At 42.2% G+C, this 21582-nt stretch overlaps 1 protein-coding gene and 1 long non-coding RNA gene across 10 annotated transcripts in view; one reads left to right on the plus strand and one right to left on the minus strand.

Annotated features, from left to right (window-relative positions):
- Positions 1-1229: 1229 nt before the first annotated feature.
- On the minus strand, positions 1230-15683 carry TMEM40 (transmembrane protein 40). 2 transcript variants are annotated; one of them, XM_013201064.3, is made up of 13 exons: positions 15546-15683; positions 12171-12227; positions 11426-11565; positions 10683-10836; positions 9123-9230; positions 8181-8234; positions 7249-7284; positions 5780-5812; positions 4325-4387; positions 3946-4017; positions 3790-3864; positions 2994-3056; positions 1230-2535 (listed from the first exon to the last, which is right to left on the minus strand). In XM_013201064.3, exons 1-13 carry the CDS (start codon positions 15550-15552, stop codon positions 2516-2518), a joined length of 882 nt encoding a protein of 293 aa, XP_013056518.2. In that variant the 5' UTR covers positions 15553-15683; the 3' UTR covers positions 1230-2515. The 2 variants fall into 2 exon arrangements, with proteins under 2 accessions (XP_013056518.2, XP_013056517.2); XM_013201063.3 differs by having other exon boundaries at positions 1230-3056.
- Positions 15684-15926: 243 nt separating this feature from the next.
- Positions 15927-21582, plus strand: part of LOC125179950 (uncharacterized) — a 47062-nt gene continuing 41406 nt past the window's right edge. For 3 of the 8 annotated variants that reach the window (XR_010833935.1, XR_010833929.1, XR_010833931.1), the window contains exons 1-3: positions 16927-17950; positions 19137-19289; positions 21099-21249. This is a non-coding gene — a long non-coding RNA (uncharacterized lncRNA). The other 5 variants (XR_010833933.1, XR_010833930.1, XR_007158055.2 and 2 more) reach the window with 5 other exon arrangements.

Genomic DNA, 21582 nt, shown 5'->3' on the forward strand with positions numbered 1-21582 from the left:
CGTTCTGTATTCCAATATGTTTTTTCCCGTGGGATTTCTCCAGTGTGGTTAAAATCTCAGTATCTTAAGCTGCTAAAAGCTTCCGGTTATTTAACAAATGGTGGGCAGCAGCCCTTTGTGTACCTGCTGCACAGCAGCAGGGTTTTCTGCTCTGCAGCTAACCTCTCCTCTGGGAGCTCTGGGGTGGGAATGGTTGTGTGTTCACTGACCGTCTAAGTGGGCTGTGCTTCAGCAGGGAAATTGAGTAGTGGGCGTAGTAGCCTATAGTGAATGAAGTAACTTTTTTCTTTTTTTTTCCTTGAATTTACTACTGAAGATTAAAATCCTGTCGAAGAGAGTTGGGCAGAAGGACATAATTCTTCCCTTGCTACCAGGAGAGTTCGCCAGCCCCTCTTCTGGATAGAAATACTATTCATTGGATGATGAAAAGTAGGAACATGTATTGCAGCAGGAAGGTGACTAGTACCTTTTCTTTGATTTCTCCTCTCTGCATTGCCCTGCAAACATTTAGAAGAGAAGAAGGAAGGACACTGAGTGCTGGATAATGGGAGCCTAGTAGAGGGAGATGTACCTGGTCCTGGGGAGCCAACAGAGGGAGGTAGAGGCCCAGCAGAGCTGTAGAATTGAGTGATGAAGTGCGGGCTCAGGAGGGACTTGCTGGACTTGAAGAGTTGTAGCTAACACCAGCACAAGCTCTTCTAAGGAGTTTGAAACTCTTCATAGAATGCGTATCATGTTTTTGAGTGTTTGGCAGTGTTGCAGCAAGGGTGATAGAGGAGACCAGAATGACAGCATCCTCTTTGGGCAAGAGGCAGAAATGCATTAAATGCTGAGGTGGACTTGAGAAGGAGGATCTGAAAGAACATCAGGAAATTTCCAGGTACCAAAGAGGATGCGATGAAACATGTAAGTTGCTTTTTCCATAGATTTAGCTTCTCTCACGTGATCTGCTTTACGTTGTGGGTAGCTGTTCATCCCACATGATGGGGTCCACTGTCATTTTTAAGTATTTTTCCACTTCTACTTTACCCATGAACTGGTTGTTTTCATTCTCTTGTCTACAGAGTACCAAATTTAAAAATCTGAAATCATGTTTAGTAGCAAAATATGTTTCTCATCCTTACTGTGCCACAGCACAAGAGAGTTTAAAAAAATAATCATGAGAGCAGGTTGACTATATGTGGTTTTCAGTTCACTCAAAAGCTATTGGACATTAAACAATGCTACACTGGTCTCAGCAAGACTTTATTTGCAGAATAAGAACAAAATATACAGTATTTTCATATGAGAAAATATTTCTATAAAGATAAGTAAACAGTACATGTAAATGAGAATATAAATATTACAAAATAACCTGTATTTATCTTTATTGCTTAATTTAACCCCTGACATGTTAGGTAACTGCTGGCCTGTGTTGGTACAGGCCTGCACATGATTATTGATATTTCTGGATGTGCAAATGGAACTGCAATACATGTGAATGACAAACACCAATGCTTAAAATTAAGTACAACTCCTAAAAAGTTTTTTTTTAAATTTTCTGAGCAAGGCTTGAAACTGTTTCACTGAACTAAAAGTGAGCTGTCTGGGCTAACGGCTTTTAGGTATATGTTTCCTTAAAATCTCATGTTTTATGGTCTTCTGTCTCACTTGATGCCTTCATCCTCCTATGGTTATGATGACCTTACATTTCTGCTAAAAATTTGAAGGTATCCTGTTTTTCTCATTAGCCTTACATCTGTAATTTTACGTATAATTGATGGAAAAACTAAAAAACATAATTAAAATACTACATATTATATCTAATGTATAACATGCCCCTGTAAGCTCGAAGGAATGGCAAAATTGCACTTTATTTTACCAGAAGGAAAAAAAACAAGTTGGCGGATGGGCCAAACCAAGCATTTTATTCCTTTCTTCCTCAGAGATGAAATTTGCTGCTGTTAACTATCTTATTAATGCACCATTATGTCAGTGCATGTCAATCTTAACCAGCTTTCACTGGATGAAATCATTATATGTCCACTATATTGAGTTCTGCCACAATAAATTAATCTGCTTCAGTGCTATTGCACCGTTGGGGCTCAGCTATGTATGCTAGCAGCTGGTGTTTGCCTGGTTTGCAGCATCACAAGGGGTGAAGAGGAGGTGGCTTTGTAGGTGCCAAGATTCCTATTGTAACATCCACACCCAGCTGAGGATAGTATTGGTCTTTGTTGATTTTTGATACACTGTGGCCAGATTAACATGGTTAAATGGAGGGAAGGAGAATGGGTTTATATTCCATGAAATTAAATATAAACCAGGATCTAGGTTGTCTTATAAGCTCTCCTGAGCTACAAATTGCATGTTTCAGCTTCATTTTTGAGCAGACTGAATGATATGTTTCTATTGTTTAACACTTTCAATATTTTGTGTTGACCATTATGCATTTATGACTGCCTTACAAAACAGTTCTTTTAGTACTATAAATCCAAACAGCAGGGTTTTGTGGAACTCTCCTGAAATACTCCTCCTAGGCAGCTTTCCTCATACCTGCAGGATGATGAAAAAGAAGACTGTCAGGACTACTGTGTTCACATTGTCATGTGTTGACTTATCCCTGATGCAACTTCATATCAACGTTCATAATGTGTGCTCATGAACACAGATAGATATGAGCCTGGAGCCTGTTTGAAAACCAGGGAAGAAAAGCCAACTACCCTTAATATTAAACTGAGCTATAGTATTCTCATTCAGGCATTTTCAGGAAATAATGCCCTATACAGGAAAGAGTATTAAAAATGTGAAAATGCTCTGCCACACAGCAAGAGTCAAGAATAATTAATTTCTAAACCCTAGCAGCTGTAATGGACTGTAGTAAAATATTCTTTTTTAATTACAAAGACTGGAAATTGTAATTTAGAGAAGGTGGTCTTAAGAGTTAGCCAAAATGAAGTACCTGGGAAGGTTTAGGGAAATATACATGCAGTTAGTAAGAAGATCACTGTTACCTGTTAGCCTGAATCTCTCAAGCAGAGGAATAAAACTGTCAAGTATGCTCCGAATTCGGTACACTAATTGTGAAAACACACATTTTCAAGGTAAGTCAGATATAAAAAATAATACGCAAACTCCAGAAAAACAGTAAGAGCCACACCCTGACACTAGCACTATTAAAGAACTAAGATTACTGTTTAAATAAAGTGTTTCTATGCTATCATTAACAGTGACAAGGGTGACTCCAGACAGAACCATCCACAACCTACCAAGCACAGTAGGCACAAGCTTAAGTAGCCTTCTTTCCTTAGTTCAAAAGCCATGACTTGCTGCCTCTTTCCTTTAAGATCCCTAAGGCGTGCCAAGAATCTCCATTTCTTTATATAATTCTTAGTAGCTGCCATCATCCGGGTTCTGCTGAGATCTGGTCCTCAGGGCGCTCAGCAGCCTCAGCCCCGGGGGAATGAATGGCAGCCTGAGTGCGCAGCACCTTAAAGGGCTTATCTGTGAAGACCGCCTTGCTGCTAAAATTGTATGTTGTCATGGCAACTTAGCATTCAGCCACTGCTGCAGAAAGAGGTGACTCAGGGTCTTGTGATCATTGAGAACGAAAAATGAGTCAACATCTCCCTTCAGCGTCACAGAGGCACGTTTGTCTCCCACTACACTGTGTAACTGTGAATTGCAGGACATTGAAGTGGTGATTTAAAGGGTCTCAGCACTAGCCATGTTTTAGACTTGTGTGGTTAAGTGACTGTGTGAACTTGTGTCCTTAGTGTTGGTACAGAGCTGGCTGCTGTAGATACTTACCTAGACCAAAGTATATCCCAGTGGTTTCCAGGGAGGCAAAGGTGATTAAACCAATTCCAAGAGAAATTGTCCAATCTAAGGCAACAAAATAGGAGTTTGGCTTTGCTCATTTTCTGGCAAACAACGCTTTATCCTTCTGCTGAAATCTTGCCTTACCTTTGTAGTAGTAGTAGCAAATTAGTAAAGCTCCAATCCCAAAGCAAAGAATGACAAAATGAAAGAACTCATCTGAAACAGAGAGGGGAAATTAGGTCACAACTGCACACAAGGCTCCCCTAAGACACCTTAAGTTACAGTGTATCATTGAATAAACTGTACTTCCATGAGAGATGCCTCATACACTAGATTCAACTGCAAAATGCACAAGTTGTGTGTTTTGTCATATGACAAGCCTTGATGACCTTCATTGAGAAGGCTTGACGAACATCTACAAACTACTCATGTTGGGGAAAAAAGTTTTGCAGCCATAGATCTTATTCTTGGTCTAAGGCTAAATGGGTTTGACAACAGCTGAAATTAAAAAGAAAACAATTACCATCCTTTCGTATGCCCATCCACCGTACTGTCCAGTGAGGGTGAGTATTTTCGTTCTCATATTCTACAAGAAAGAAATGTCTTTTATTGCCATGCAACTCTGAAATTAAAAGGTTTTATGTTTCTTTCCCTCTTTGTATCCAAAATTGATTCTCAGAGCGGAATATATTAAGAATTGTTCAGAGGAAAGAGATGTAAACCTTTCAGAATTTGCAATTTTAAAATTGTTCCTCAAACTGCTTTCCAAATAGCCTGTAGCAGCTGTAAAAATAGCATCATTGAACAGTTGAATTAACAGTACACAATTGCTTTTAAAGCACTCCTGCTCTTTTCTATTGAGTCAGGGGCAATCTAGTCTCAGAAATGCAGTAGGGAAGTAAAGTAGTAGTACAAGGGAACTTCAGTTTGATTCTTGATGTCACAGCTACAGTAATGGATAGGAGTACTGTCTATCTCCTTAAGTCTGATGTTGAAGTATTTCTTCATCCCCCAAATTAAGAACTGCAGTAGCTGACTCTTATAGGTATCTAAATATATTGATACAGACGAAAAAGAGCATAAGAACCAGCTCAATATTTTTAGAGGTCTAAATACAAGGCAAGGCTTTTTGCGCTAGTCTTGTTGTGAGCAGAATTACCAAATTCTGTTTTCTCCAATTGTCTCATTGAAAGTCAGAGTTGAGTATTTTACCAGATTTCTAACAACATGTTCAAAACAGAAGGATTTTTTTGTTTGCTGACTGCTTGAGAAGACCTCTAGGCAGTCTGTAGCATATAAGCATATAAGGGAGTTGATTCACCACAAGTTTTAGATGCTGATTTCACTTGCATTAGGCTGTGCATCCAGGCAACCACTGCCTGGCAGTAAATTTCATTTTATCTAATGATGTAACAGGAGAGTACTGAAAAATATCCCTAAAACTCTAAAGTGAGCTACAAAATTCTGTCGTTGTGCTTCTGAACCATGTAGCAACTTAACTTTGCAGAAGAAATCTGTCCTGGGTCACCTGATACTGGACCCATTTTAGCTTTTGATTGTTTGAGAATTCTGGATCGATCAAGTTCTGGTTTGGGGACAAACTCAGTAATTTGATTATTAATGTTAATGTAGTATGGCACTATTCTGACTTGCAATTGTTCCTCTGTCTGTGTGTAGGAAGATCTATAGTCATAGAATTTATCAGAGCATTAGTTCATACCTACCATGTGTTTGTTCTGTATTACGCTGCCTCCTAAAGGCAACAGTCGCACTGTAACTTTGTATCATGGAATGACTTGCACAGTGTTTCTTTTATCACAACATTACAAATGCATTTTAATATCTATTCTTAAATTTCTACTTTTTGTTTACAAAATATCTAGGCAACAAGGAGCTGGTATAGCTACCATCACTAAGTAAAACTGAATACCAAAAGACAGCAGTCACAAGAAAAACTTGTTTGCTTGTTTGTATTTACCATCTGCAATTGAATCTTCTCTTCTGATGATTTCTGAAAAGAAGCATAGTTTTATTATTTCTGATGGTAACAACTCTCACGTGCTGTTTAACACCATTAGCAGCATTAGCAAGCAGGGTGAGTATTCTATTTCGTGACTTAGTTTAGATAAAACAGTACTAGAAAGTACTAAGAAAGTGATGACATTAAAAAGAACCCGAAGAACAGCTACCAGTAAAAACACCTATTTGCAGTAATGCCAGGTGAAATAGCTGGGCAGTACGTGGCTGATGGCCTCTCTGTTAACATTCAATTGCTAAAACTGAAGCTGGTACCAGGCAGAGCCAGAACCAAGAGCTGTGTTTGCAAATCCCCTGAACATTTCCAATACAGTAGACACGGTGTCCCGCACTAGCTAAATATTTTCAGGGGCTTGGTCTAGTGTACTGAACTAATCTAGAACTGAGGCAACAAAGGCTAGGGTGAGAGGTGGCACATCAGGGGCCAAATGCCAACTGGAAAATCACTGTGATCCCTTTTGCACCTGCGGGGAGAATGGTGTATTACATACACTCCCTTTCCCTGTGGTTTTATATAGCTCCTTGGTGACAGTTAACTCAAAAAATCTCCTCTAGAGATTATGCTGCAACTTGCACCTTCTTCCCAATTCTTTCCTCATCTGAAATTGTCCACGTTACAACAGCTCTTCCACACTTCACAGGAAAAAAATGGTTGAACAGGTCTCCTCTCAGAAAGACCAGTCTGCTTGGTTCTCTGCCTCTCATAGCTAATGAAGGTGGAATTTGCCTGGGAGTGGGAGGGATGAGGTTGATAATTCAATCAAGCTATTGCAAATTTCCTTCTAGGGGCTTTTTACATCTGTTCTGCTTCTGCTTGGTAGTTCCTGATAGAAGGAAATGTCTTTAGAGTGTGGCAGTCTGTTCAAGCCTCTCAGCTGGCAATGTTTGTGTTGCCTATCACTCGGCCTTCACCTAGCATCTCTGTTGGAGCGTGCTCTGCACTCTGAGCTAAGTGAGGAAGGCTTTCAGAACTGAGTGTCACCAGCTGCCAGAAACTAGGTTCCAGCTCCCACACAATCTTGCATCCCCATTCAGCAGGAGACAGAGGGCTGCAGGGAATACTGAAAACTGCCTCGCTGTCTTGAGCAAGACTGAACAGTTGCCCAATAGCATTGCTGGGTTTTCCACTAAAAAGGATGACAACTCCTGTGAGCTGATCCTATGTCGGCAGGCCTACCAAAAAAAAGGGGGGGGCTAATATGCTAAAACTCCTTTTACAAATCACCTACTATCACAAGCTTGCAACAAAACATGTATACCATGCCCAGGTCCTCCATCAGGCTAACAGAAAACCTGATGGATTTACAGCCAAAAACTTATTTTTAATATACTAAGAATGTCAGAAAGAAAAAAATGCAGTTATAAAGTCTTACTTCCTGCAGGATGAGGTTATTATCTGGGAACACTTACCTGAATCTCTGTAGGGAACAACCTCTGATGGCATGCCTAAAATATTATGCAAAGATGATGTAGATTAATATCTGTAATGAATGAGCTTATCTTGCTGCCAGCCCTAACCCATGCAGCCATACTGAAGCTAGTGGGGTTGTGTAGATGTGACAAGGGAGATACCAACTCCTACTCTTTAGAAACAGCAGGTCTGTTGTGGGTTATGCAGTTTAGTATCTAAAGGAAATATGGAGTATTAACCCCCCATATTTCATCTCAAACAATAGCTGGAGTCAGAAAGAATCAGATTCTTGTGAGACAAATCAGATCTCCTAATGTTAATTTAAATGAGCTGCTCTTATATCTGGGGTGAGATCAATTAAATATACGAATTAAATTATTAAACCATTAAGGTTTTTTTAAATCTATGGTTCTATACCACAAGCTGATAGCTGTGTTTTGACACAATACCTCTCTTTATCTGCATTGTACTTATATTCCAGTTTTTCCTTTGGAAGGAAAGGAAAAGCCTCAGCACTGAGATCCAAGGAATGGTCCTTATCGATGATCTCCACTGTATGCCAAGGGTGGAAAGCAGACCCCGTAAGTAGTGACTGTGACAGATGCTTTCAAAAACTCTTGTTGCATTTCAATGGCAACTGTCTGTGCAAACCCGGCAGCAGCGGTTCTCCCACAATGGTAGGTTTTGTTGTTGTGGTTCAGTTGTAGCCGTAGGGCATAGTTAAGAATTAGTACTAGCTTCGTTTTGTAGGAAACACCTTTCCTACAGCCAGATTTTAACTGGTCATTTTCTTACATCTAAAGCTGCCTATGGAGTGTTCGTGTACCTTTGTTTAGAAGTCAAACCATACAATGCCAGAAATTATTCATTTTCTGTTTTATGTTGGTTGTCTCTAGGAAAAAAAAATAATGCTGTTGTCACTTTGTCCCACCTCCAAGTAATTGGCCTTCAGTCTTCTGTCTTCCTAAATCTTCCTCATCACTGTCTGGATAGAGAAAGTGTTTTTTCATCAGATTAAAGAAAAATGTCCCAGCAATATCAAAAATAATAGCACTATAGTCTTTTGCTCGCAATATATGAATGACTGTGAGATGTGTAAGTAAAAATGAAGGCTTTGAAATGCAAGCATCATTATTAGCTGCTTTTGCCTCACAGCTCTCTCTAAAGCTGGCTGAATAGGAGAAAAACAGTAAAATCTGATGATGGAATGAATTGTATAGAAAGGTGTAGCAAGAAATTTCTTATTTTAAACACAGATACATCACTAACACTACTAAATAGTTTTAAATTTTTATTTCTAATTACAATTCATTTCTTTCTAGTCAGCTTTTGGCTTTCTGTGACAGAATAAGCCAGTATCAGCATATTAGCATTCTCTCTTCCACATTGTGTATCGTTTCCTTAGCTTCTGGTTTTCCATGAAAGAAATGCACTCGTGGCAACCAAAACCATGACTTTTGATACACAGCTGATGATTGCTATTAAGGAAAGAAATGCTAGGAAGTGGTACAGCATTGCCAGCTACTGCTGTATGTTGAATATTCTTTGCTTCCTGCTGTAGCACAGGCTTTGGCTAGAACATAAACCCCATGAAGATCATAACAATTATGATTTTATATTTGGAAAGGAATCTTGCAGCAGCTTTCGACATTGCTGAAACCCCCAACTTCCACAACAGCAGGAGGCAGCCACTATTTTGTTAACAATGAATCTAGAGACAGTAATTATTTTGTCATCTCTTTTGCACAGTTTCTTACTTTTTTCTGAGTTAAACAGAATTGCTACTGAATTGCTGCAAGTCTCCTGTGTGAAACTCCTTTGAACACATAATCAGACTAAAATACGTGTAAGGGAAAAATAAAATCCTTTTTACCTTGTGGATCTTCATCTATGGACTCGTGGGATGAGTCGTCAGCTTTTTTATCCCCTTGTGAAAGCATGAGATTTCTTTCCAGTCTCTTCAGGAGTTTTAATTTCTCATCTGATGTGATAGGTAGACAGAAAATATATATATATTTGAAACAATAACTTCCATTTTCTCTCTTTTATAGACTACCAGTGTTTCAAGATGCTGTATTTAAAGGTTGTCTGTCAGGAAATTAGATTTATTTCAGCTGTGCTTTTCATAGTACAAAGCATTACAAATGAAAGCATTGTGCCACTGTTAAGCTTTCTTAAATGGCTGCAGCAGGGGCCTATGGTCTCACATTCTAGGTTTTAATTTACTGATAATGCTACCCCTGTGAAATTTCCCACACTCTGAAGCAACAGCATCTGCAGCTGAAAGGTGCTTTAGCTGAAGAATAGCTGCTCACCACTTCCTGGGCTACTTCTCCCTCCACCATTGTGATTTCTGCTGGGTTCCCTGGGGTTATGCCGCAGTGCCAGCACCCTCTTGTGGCATAAAAGCAGAACTCTCGAAGTCAGCTAGGCCAGTTCACCTGGGAGGAGAAATTTGGAGGATGCTGACTCCTGGGCCAGGCAGTGAAGAGCTCCTGGCTCAGTTGTAGGTGATTCTTAACAGCTTCATATTCACCTCTGTGCGTCTCTTCATTATTAGTTTGGACATACACAGTAACACAATTCCCCCCAGCTGTTGGTGCAGCTAACTACGAGGGTGGGAAGGGGTCCCTGCCATGACAACCACTCCTGCTCTGACACATGCTCAAAACAGGGTTGTTCTCTAGGCTGTGCAGAGTCTACCCCTTCATGACCACATTTCAACATGGCAGAAACAGGAGAAGGATTTCCTTGAGATTGCCCAGTTAAATTTGGGGTCATCTTAAGTGAGTGCAGCTTTATGATGTATTAAAGACAATTCATAAGACTATGAACCCTGTGGAACTGCACTTAGTTTTTTATTGCACAACAAGGCAAATGAGAAGTGTAGCAGAAACTGTTTGTATCTTGATGCCAGGCTCAGCACCCTGATTTGCATCTTCCATCTACTCCTTTATCAGTGCTGCACATCCTGCTAGGGAAATTTGCAACAATATTGACAGCAGCTCAACCCTGATTTCTTACCACTGTGGAAGCTCAGAGAGGTCCAGACTGCCTGGGTAACTGTTCAGGCAAAAAAGTGTCCTGGCTGTCACTAATCCAGTTAGGAAAAACTGGGGGACCACTTTAAGTCACAGAAATTTCTTAGGAATCGTCACCCCAGATGAGGTTTCCTTTCCCTTTAAGTGAACAAGTTTGTTTTTATCCCTCCCCCCTTCTTAAGAAGTGAATTCAAATTAAAATAAAGTTCTGTCTATCTGTGGCTCCCATTATCACCATACCTAACTGTGTTTTCTAGGATGTATTTCTAGACATTTTAATCGTTCACTAATAATCACTGCCAAGAATATCAGAGTTTTCCAACTGGTGTCGAGTCCCACAAGCACTGCAGTAATTTTAACAAATAGTTGAAGGGCAGCCAGGTAGGACTCACCACTTCCCTTGGAACTGGGCAGCTGCCGATATAGAGATGGGTTGGTACTCTTCAGCAAGAGGTAAAGAACAACCATTGACCTGACGCCTTTTGTCTGTATGGCTTTCAGGCAGGCTGCACAGCCCCCAGGCAGGACACTGCATCTCTTGAGGAGCTGAGAGAAAGATGAGTAAATAGCAAATAGTCCTTCCAATAAAACACAGCATGTGTGAACAGATCCTGCTATGGAAATGAAAGTAGCACACTCCATCTGTGGGAAATGTTATCTGCCCCTGCTATACAAGCGGAAAATCAGGGATAAAGAGTAAAGCCAAAGATGGGAAGAACACACAATGTGTCAACTGGGAAAGAACTCGGGTGTTCAATAGCTAACTGTTTAAAGAGCTGGAGAAATACGGGTGTAGGGCCTGAAAACGGACATGCAATCTCTGCAGTATCTTACGGCAAAACACCTCTAACAATGGGCCTCCCTAGGAAAAAAGGGACCTGGACAGGTCCTGAGGAATACATATAAAGCCAGCTCTGCTGGAAAGTTATTTTTTCCATGTGGAAAACAATGAAGTGAAAGTCTAATTTATGTAAGTGCTCTTTTATGCCATTTAGTGCATTTTAGGTATCTTTTTTAACATATCAGAAAATGGGCTCTATGTTCTTTCTCTCCAAAATATATCAGAGAAGTATAAAAGTATATCTGTAGAACTATGCCTTACAAAAAAAGAATGCATGTTTCTTCAGTAGCTTACATTGTTCTTTTCTTCAGTATTCAGGATAGGTGGGTCAGTGGTGGCTAAACATTTTACAAGGGATTCCCAGAAAGACTGCCTCGTTTTCTCATGATTCTCCAAGTAATCGTCATCAGCAGTGAAAGCCCTCTGGAAAATGTCTGGGAGGAAAAACAAGTAAGTCACTGCGCAGAAGTAGAGGTGGGTTGTGTGGTAGTATTCCCCTCGAGCTCAATGTAGGTGTGGTGACAGACAGACTCTGCAGCATGTTGGCTTATAGGAAAGAGAGTAGTGCTGTATCATATAAAGCAATATGGTCTACCAGAAATCGGTAGAAAAATGTCAGTAGTCCATACAAATGGGTGTCTGTGGTGCTGCTGTCTCAGTAAAAGAAGCAGGGGAAGTATTACTACTATTTATTTAGCAGGTTTTTATCCTGATCATGTTATTTGACAGATAAGGAATTGAGGGACAATAATACAAAGGGCTGGATACCTAAGACCTAGGGTTTTCTACATATTGTTAGGCATTTAATGCACAGCAAAATCCCCTTCATGCATCTAAATTCCCACAAGGATGTGGCGAGGCCAGATGAGAAGCCTGTGGGAGAGCAGGGAACTGACTGCCAGTCTGCTTGCAAGCAAGGAGGAGATGTATGGAGCATGTTTTCAGAGCAAACTAGTCTCACCGACTCATTGTCAGTCTAGCAAAAAATGTTGCATAGTGTAAACGAGCAGATGCTTTGACCTTTGCATGTTACCCCTACCTTGCTGTTCTTCAGTAAGTTCTGGGAATGGGACATTCAAGTTCTCCATTGCTGTACCTGTTCCAAAGGGAAGAAAAAACAGATGCTATTTGGAAACAGATCAGTCTGACCTTCTCTATTTTTCTGTCTTACACTTGATTTTCTGCAAACATCTCTATCTCTAGGCACTCAGTTTTTAAATCACTTCTCTTGTTGCAGTGGGAGTATCATGTCATGACTCATTTACCCTCCCAGGACCTATTCTCAAATCCTGAATGAGTCTTGCTGAGCTGGCCTTTGGTTATTAAGAAAGTACAAAAGTCTCATCATCATGAGTAAAACCGAAAGAAGCCTGACTTGATCCTTCACTTTTTTTTTTTAAACTACCAACGTATCTAATTAACTTTTTGCCGCAGACGTGAGTAACTTAATAGGCACTGTTCCATTCACAAAACAGAACAATTATTTGTTACCTTTGACACCTTCATACTTAAAATATGCCAGTCAGGGAGAATAGTAAAAATAGTTCATATGAGAACCCAGCAAGATTTGGAATTCTTGTCTCACAGAAGACTTTGATACCTCAACGTCTGTTCTTCCCGATTGTCATGAAAGGAAGTTTCCACTTATTTTAGATTTATGAATTGAAAATTTTTAAGTGTCAATCCCAGAAAGTTTCCTGTTGACCATAGGAACAAAGTATTCTGACATCCCCAAAATGCAATGTTTCCTTTTCGTTTGCTAAACTCACCTTGGAAATTTTGTTTTGAAGCTGCTTTATTCTGATGTATTTTTTGTCGTGCTTGGGGTTCTGAACAGTTGCCTCCACCTACTGTGGTCCAGGCATCCTGCAGTAACTCCATCTCCCCATTTCAGCTATAACAGCTGTTATATTGAGAGATGTGAAAGAAGACTTTTCGCAAGCCTAAAACACAGTTTCCACTATGCAAGGCACAATAGGAAAATGCTGTGTGTACACCCTCACATTTTCTTACACTATGGCTTTTGGGTCCATTCAACAAAACACTTTAAATTAACAAGTTTGAAAACTAAGTCTTTCCATTAAATTTTCTGGATGGAAAACTGATGTTTTTCTATGGGCAGTTTCAATGACCACCATCAATCCTAAAAACATTCCAATACAAAATCTAAAACAGGTTCAGTTGATATCTTGAGAAGGGTGGCTTAAAACACACAAGAACATCTTAATTTTCTAAACGGAACAGGTTGCTAGAATGTTAGTTCTTAGACAGAGGACATCAAACACCAACAGATTCCAAAATAGCCATAAAAGCCATCCCTCCTTTAGAACCAGGGCTGGGGTCTCCGATTTTTGGTATGTTGGTGATTGTGGGGGCTTTCTCCTTTCCTACACTGCTAGTGTTCTTCAAACGAAGAGGTCCTTAGTTTGAAACTCTTTTTAGCCAGTGGTTTGCTGTTTGGCTCTGAGAAAGCTACATAACCTCTTCAATCACTTTAAAAGGCTAAGCCCAAAAAACTGCTTACCTACGTGCCAGGTGTACTGTGAGGAAACAAACGCTTAATATTTTAAGGACACTTCAAAATTATTCCTAATGAGAAGTCTGTGCAAGACAACATTTACAAGGCCTTTTATTAAACCACCTAATATACCTGGAAAAACTTGTTAGTTTTTTGGACAAACAAGCTTTGAACTCCATCCATTAATCTAATAAAAGTTATTACCTCTCCTACAAACCTTGCCTGACTGATAGCTTTTGCTGCCTGAGCTGTGGAGCAGCGCTGTGTGACAGTGGCTGGCACTGTGAGACTGTGAGCACCCGATAGAGAATGCAGGAAACTCATATGTCTTCGCTGCACGGTGAAGCAACAGCTGATGCTGAAATACCGGAACCCAGCATACCACACCCTGGACAAACTTGTTCTCAGTCACACTACAAGGAACACAATTTCTGTGCAGTTATGTATCTCCAGAAATGTTTTTCAGCCTTTTTCAGTATCTTTCCTGTCTTCTTATTTAGTCAGCTTAAATGCTGTAAGTGTTTGCTTTTGTTCACTAGACCTGTTTGTGGACTGCAGGGTTGAAACACCAGGCCTAAAGGAACAAAGTGACTTTCACTAGGAACATTGCCTTTACGACTGATGAAGTGCATTTTGTATTTATAACTATCCATAGCTTTACTGTAGAGTGAGACTGAGGGGGATTGACTTTGGGGCTCAATATCTCGTGATGGCCACTTTCATTGGCACATTCAAGGCACGTTGCCCTTCCCATGCCACAAGCCTCTCATAGCGGCTGCCTCTCGCTGGCTTTGTGTCACCGCAGAGACAAAGGGAAGGGGTAGGCACTGACAGGTCTGTGCTGCCATACACAAAGGAAGAGCAGATAACAACACTGAAGGCAGAGGAGACACAGTCAGCTTCATGTGCTGCCAGATTGACTTCTGATAAAACTATTTGTTGACCCAAATGATCTAACTGCCCAGCTGCACCCACAGCAGAAATGCATTTGGCTGGCAGACACACGCATGCCCCTGTCCGGGCGGCTGGATGCTAGCTCTGTGCTTGGGCAGGTACCACCGGAGGGTCTGGGAGCAGCCATGGACTGATGCGGGCTCCCCTTGTACGCCTCCAGCATGCTGAGCCCAGCTGCCCACCACACTGTGGGACTGAGGGAGTCGGGTGCCTAATTTCTGTTAGGCTGTGGGTAACTAATACCCCTGTGGCTTTTCTGGAAAGAAAATCAGATCTAAACAAAGGAGAAGGATTGCTATTTAATTATTGTGTGTATTAAAAGCAATGCAGTTGATTATACCTGACACCAAAAGCAGGATGATGGCACACCATACCGGCTTTGCAGCCTGGCCACCAGCTCCCCTGGGGAACACCGTGACCAACAGACCTCACCTGGTTTTCCCCAGAGCCCATGGGGAGTTAACTGCAGCGAGGTCTTTTTGATGAGTTAGAGTAACATTTGTGTGCAGCATCAGGCTCCCTGATACTCAGAGAGCAAGGAGTGAAATTGTTCACTGGGATAGCAGAAATTGTGACTACAATAACACAGGAAGACCTCAAGACAAAGACCATCTAATACTAAAACTGTTCACTTTGAAACTACTTGTATAATTCCTTTTAAATTACACACTAATACCAAATCCTGCTGAAGTTTACTTTTGAACATCCACTCCCCCACACCAATCCCACCCGACCCCACACAGTACCCCTGTATGCCTCAGGCTGGCTCCACGGAAACTGGTGGCGGCGAGGCCTCAGCGGGCGAGCCCAAACCTCCAGTCCCTTCAGCCTGAAGCGGCTCCAGCCTGTGCCACCAGCCGGACACCGGTATGGGGACCCGACAGGCGTCCCCACAGCCTCTGGGGCCGTGCCCCTTGTACCCACAGCGCGCTCCGATCTCACCTGGCATATGCTTCTCCAAGGGGAGACGGCGAACGCCTCAGAAACTGGACGAGATGGTGCTTGTCCTCTGAGTAAAGTCAAAATGAGTCTCCCTGGTGTGAAACGGGTAGAAAGGGGAAGTGGGGGCAGGGGTTGCCCAGAGGATTATATATATACGTATGTGTGTATATATATATATATGTGTGTATGCGTGTATATATATGTATGCGTATATATATGTGTCTATATATGTATGTGTCTATGATATATGTATGTGTATATATATGTATGCATATGTGTGTGTATATATATATATGTACGAGGGGTCCGTCCGGCAGCTCGCCCCAACGCCGCCGAGGTCCGGGCCAGCACCGCCGCACGGCGCCTGAGGAGCCCGGCGCAGCTCCCGGGGCCGCCCCTCGGCGCTGACTCAGGGGGCGGTGCTGCCGACGAAGGACGGGGCCGCGGGGAAGGCGCCCCCGGGGGCAGCTCCGAGGGATCTGAGAGGGTCTGGCCGGGCAGGAGACCCCCAAACAGCCGTTCTGGGGCGCCCCGAGGGGGACGGCGGCCACTCTGTGAGGGAAAGGCCCCGCGTCCCGCGGTGGCTGTGTGGAGGGAAGGGCGTGCTGCTTCGAGGCGCGGGGGAACGGTCGTGAGGGGAGCAGCGAGGCGGGTGGTCTTTGTCCCGTGTGCTCCTCGGGAACAGGGCCATGTCGGCACGGCGGCGGGCCCAGGCACAGCCCCTGCCCTTACTCCTGCATCCCAGGGCCGCCATGTCCTGTGCTGAGGAGCTGGCAGGCTGGCGGGGAAGGGAAAGGGGTCCCCAACCCCTGCCTCCAGCGAGCAGAGCGGGGATGCCACTGGGGTACGGGTGTGCTCACCAAAGTAGAACAGCCTTTGTCACGAGCAAAGCTTGCTTTGCTTTTTGCTCTGCACCTTAAGTCACTGAAGGCTTGCGCATAGGTAAGAGGCAAAGCCACGCTTCTGGGATGAGGGACCACGCTGCCCTGCCCAAGTAATAAGCTGGAAAACAGCCCAAGCACAGCTATTTAGCCTGCTGTGTTTGCAAGTGCCTGGGATACAAATGAGGCACAGCAGACTGTCCTAATGAGATTGCCAGAAGCCAGTCTGGGGAGTGAGGAGCTGTTCTGGGGACATTTACTCCCAGACTGGTCACCCTGCCTGCCCCCAGCTGTGATCAATTCCCCAGTAACCTTCACCAGGTTAATTTGCAACATACCTGACAGGAATCCAAACACCTCAGTCAGCTGAGGCAAAGAAAATACTCCTATTTCCTCCCCAGCTTAGCATTCCTTTTCACTATGACAAATGGGTGTCCAGGTCTCTTCACACATGGTACACTGGATTTGTGCAAGAATCTTTGCCAGGTAAAAAAGTTCTCTGGGTTTCATAGCTGGAAGTTAGATTTTTATTAAATTAGGTGTGATTTTATAGCAAGGCGTGTAGTTTAAGTGAGTGGGTGCAAATCCTCCATTTGCTGTAAGGTTAAGTGTCATTCACTGTGCATTGTTTGCTTGCTCTTAGAAAGCAACAGGGAGCAGCCCAAGCTGGATCCAGCTTCCAGTCTCTGATTATGCTCAGGTAAAGCAGGGAGTTTCTCTTTGCCCTTTTCCAGCAATATGTTTTGCTATCAGTAACTCTCTTAGCAGGCTCTTGAGTTCTGATAATAGCAAACAACAGAGATCAGGATGGACAGTCATCTTTCAGGTCCTGGCATCCTCCACAGGCAATTTCCCTGCCACTGCTTGCTCATCCTCACTGACCGGCCGTACTCAGCTGTGGCTCTCTGGCTCTGCGTAGGCTGTTACCCAGTCACTCAGAATACCAATTCACATTGATTATGGGTTTAACGTTCTGTCTTTGAGCAGGAGGAAGAGACGCAAACCGTTTCCTTGTAGTCTGTCCTGCCCCTTTTAGAATAACTGGAAACAAAACACCCTTCTGTTTGGCTTCTTTTCTTCTGCTGTACCTGCAGTACACCTAATCGATGTTCTCCTCAAAGCCTTCTTGTTTACCTCTGATGCATATAACATTTTTAGCACAGCATTAAACTTAAGTCATCCAAGTGTTGTATTCTGTTTGTGGGAGCTCCTCCTTCACTAGCAGATGTAAGACGACCCAGTCAGCCCTCAGCAGAAGGGAACAAGACAGCAGGAAAGAGGGGAGACCCCTTCTGTGCATGACAGCAAAGAGAACCCAGCTCAGAGGTTTAGCACTGAGCGTATATCAGCTACACTCAGGCATTTTCACCTTGGTTTTTCCCACTACAGCTGTCCCTGGGTAAATAATTAACTAATTATTATGCCTTTCTTAGGCTAGTCTCTTGTCTTTGGCCCTTAAAATTCTCACCTAAGGAAATACTCCAGCTCCTATTCGTTCTGAGCTACTTCTGTACCTGCACAGAGGTAATCTATTTCGGTTTCTGGATTAAAATGTGTTTCTGGGTTTGACTTCCTTTCAGCAGCATTCTTGTTACTGTCCTGTTGTAAAGAGTTTCTTTTTCTCAGAAGGTATTGCTTTTGACTATGTTTGGTCACTTGAAACTGTGCATCCATTGGGTGACAAACCTAGATGATTCTGTGATTGCTGGTAATAATGGGAGTCTTCTAGGGACATTCCCATAAAGTAGTGTGTGTATTGATTATGCAAGGTGTGGTTATGTTAAGTCATTTGTCAAATTAAGCTAACAGTTTCACCCTGATGCAACTGGTGCCTGAGGAAGGGGTGTGCAGAGCAGGTTATGTACCCTCTGCGCTCCTTTTCACATATTGATGTTTCTGGAGAGACTGGAACACAGATAAATTTTGAGAGTTTTTTTTTATGGTTTTGGATTCCAGTGCCTGTGATGTTGAAGGGAGAGGAAGGTTAGAGAGCAGAGCTTAGGGAAGCCTGAGCCAAGTGGCTGTAGGCAGCCCCAGCTGCCTTTGGAAGGCATATTGGGCTCCTAACACAGCCACTGGCTGTGCTGTCAGATTTTTATGAGAAAACTAGTCAAGCAAGCCTTAGTTCATAAGCTTAGCTGTAGTGTTGAGGAAATAGAATGTGCTGCTTGTTCATGTGTTACATCATGTAAGATAGTAGTGATATAGCTGTTACCTGTGTCACAGTCTCTAGGGAGCAATCCTCTTTGGTCAGGAAAAGACTGAAATCCTTGTTAGAAATGTGAGAGAAAGGTTAAACTGAACAGAACTTGTTTTAAAAATGAAAAAGAATTCATTTTAAAATTGAAACATGGCATGGATTCTTTATACTTGTCACAAATTTCATGTTAAGCATAATTCTCAGAAGATGATACAATTAGCAGGAGAAAATCAAAGACTGGGACTGCAAAGTGAAAGGTTTCCAGGTTCGGTTAAATGTATTCAAACAAAACACCTGCTGACACTTAGGCTTTCAAACACAATTACCAAAGTATTAAAACTAGCTGTGTTTATGTCATACATGTGAAATATATTCAAAACTGTGGTGAAATTGTAACTTTAATGGAAAAAAAAATAATTGCATGTGATTCGGGAACAAGATTTGTGTGTGTGTGTGTTTAACCTGGCTGTATCATAATGATTTCTTCTATCATGTTTGCTTATTCACCAGGTTTAGTCTCCAATTGCAAATGGAGCACACAAGAGATTAACAACCCTATGGATTTAATCTAAGGCTTTCTGAAATGCTTCTCCCACACGTGCAAGCAAAGCAATCAGCTGCTGGCTGGAGGCACGGGGCTTGGTGTGAGCTGCGTGTCTCCAGGTGGGTGCAGCGTGGCCGTCATGCCCTGACTTGTGCCTCCTGCGTAGGAAGGGTGCTCATCTCCTCCTTTCTGAGGGCAGCCAGATGAGACTTCTCTTAGCTGAAGCAGAGGGTAATGCATGCAAAATGCTGCTACTTCATGGTGTTTACAATCTAAACCTCCTTTCAACCAAGCTGATGAGAATTTTTCTATTGATACACATGGGAGCAGGATTAAATACCTGGGGAGACTCTGGGACCAGGTCTTCTAAATAAAAGAAAATCCCTTTTCTCCAGAGCCTGCTGAGATAGAGACAGGCTGCGTCATTAGTTTTCCACATCGTTCAAGCGCCTTGTCTCACCTATCCTGACATATTTAATTACACGTAATGTTTAGCACTTAAAGCAGATAATATGCTGCACCTTCAAAGCACTGAGAGAATATTACTTAATTAATTCTTTATTGTGCGTTACATGTGTTTATTTTGCCAATACTTGGGAAATATCCTCTGAGAGTGTTAGGAGAAAAGGTGATTTGCTCTTTGTTCACTGGGAAAATTGCTTCCAGGAGGCGTTTGTAGACACAAGACACATGCTGAGGAGCTCTTAAGCTCAATACTAATTGGGTACAGCTTGCACACAGATCTGTCACACAGACGCATTGCAAGAGAAATGTAGAAATATTCTCTTAAGTCAGTGCAGGAGGGGCCCAGTGACGATATATATTCAGAGTAGTAATTACTTATTTAGTCATCACATTTCTGATGGATTAAGACATTCCCATGATACCTCTTGCTCTAGCCTGATTTTCAAAGGGTTGGTTAAATTAGCCCCTCCTATTTGCACACGTGCTGCTTATTTTCTTTTTTTCAAGTCTGCTTAAACAATTGTGGGACAGCAGAGTACTAATAATTGAGGGAGCACTATGTTTCAATATCAGCTGCGTTTTGCAGGGTACAGCTGATCTACAAATACCTTTCTGTTTTTAAATTGTGAACACTTTTGAGAGGCAGAGAGAAAAGAAAAGCAACAAGTAATAAGTACAACCCGCTCCCCTAATCCTCCAGACTATCACTGATCTAATAACATGCTCTGATGCTGGGAGGTGGACGTGAGAAAGCACCTGTCCTACTTTGCCTGGGCTGACAGGAGGTCTGAAGTTCAGCCATGAAAGTTTTCACAGAATCATGGGAGACTGGGTCACATTGTACCTTGCTGAGACTTTTAGGAGGTTTTTCTTATTCTGTACCCTTCTACAAAATTATTTACCATGATTACTAATTCATGGTACTAACAAACATCTCAAACGGAAGTAAAACTTCTGTTAAAGCCTCTTGAAATTTAGGGATTAGGTGTAGTTTTATTTAATGGTGATCTAGAAACAGGAGTTTCTTGTTTGGTACAATACCTTCAGCATCTCAATCATAGTGAGAGCCAAGGAGGGCGCTGTGCTGACCTCTGTGACTTTTTTTTCCTCATTCTATTTCCTTAAACTTCTATGTCTAGTCAAAATCATGTTTTCTTCAAACTCATTACAAGCTTTCTAATATGTGTTGTTGAAAGTGGATCAATGTGTGCTAGTTATTTCTTAATAGTAAACTTTCATCATTTACATCAAAAATCTCCAATTTCTAATTGCTACTAAGGTATTGGTGATAGAGGCTGAAGATGCAGATGAAATCTGTGCATATTCCAGAGCCTTTTGACAGATTCCAGAGGAATGTTTGCTTCCTCTATTTTATTGACTCTCATTATTGGCGATATCATGATTGGTAATAACAGACTACTGTGTAGATTCTCGAGTCTCACAATTCTTACTCTTCTCGCCAGGTGTCATGGAGATGTTAAACAGCTGTCCTGTATCTTTGCTGGCAAGCTGGGTGCTTACAGACCTTGAACTGAATGAGCACCACATCTTGCTACAGCTGGTCCAGAGCTGTGCAAGCAGCTATTGAGCCACCAGCAGTCCAGTTACATCACGGTGAGTGTTGCAGATGTGTGTCACAGGTATACAAACAAGCTCTCTAATATTTTGTGCAGCTCTGAATGTGGCTGTGTCTTGCAAATACAGCTCCCAGTTTGGCAGAGGCCAAGTGCCCCAAGTTTCTTTAACTTCCAAGAAAGATTTTTTTTTTTTTTCTGGCTAGTAGTGATCAACATTTTGACATCCACCATCCTGTGTGGTCAGAGGTTAGGGGAAGAAGACACCAGCCCTACCGCCCTGCCAAACCCCTTTGCAGCTGGTATTGTCGCTGGCTGCTCTGTGCCCCCAGGCGATGTTTTGTGCTGAAGCATTTGTGCAGAAAGGCTGCCA

This window comes from Anser cygnoides, chromosome 10, assembly GCF_040182565.1.
Source record: "Anser cygnoides isolate HZ-2024a breed goose chromosome 10, Taihu_goose_T2T_genome, whole genome shotgun sequence".
Lineage (NCBI taxonomy): Eukaryota > Metazoa > Chordata > Aves > Anseriformes > Anatidae > Anser > Anser cygnoides.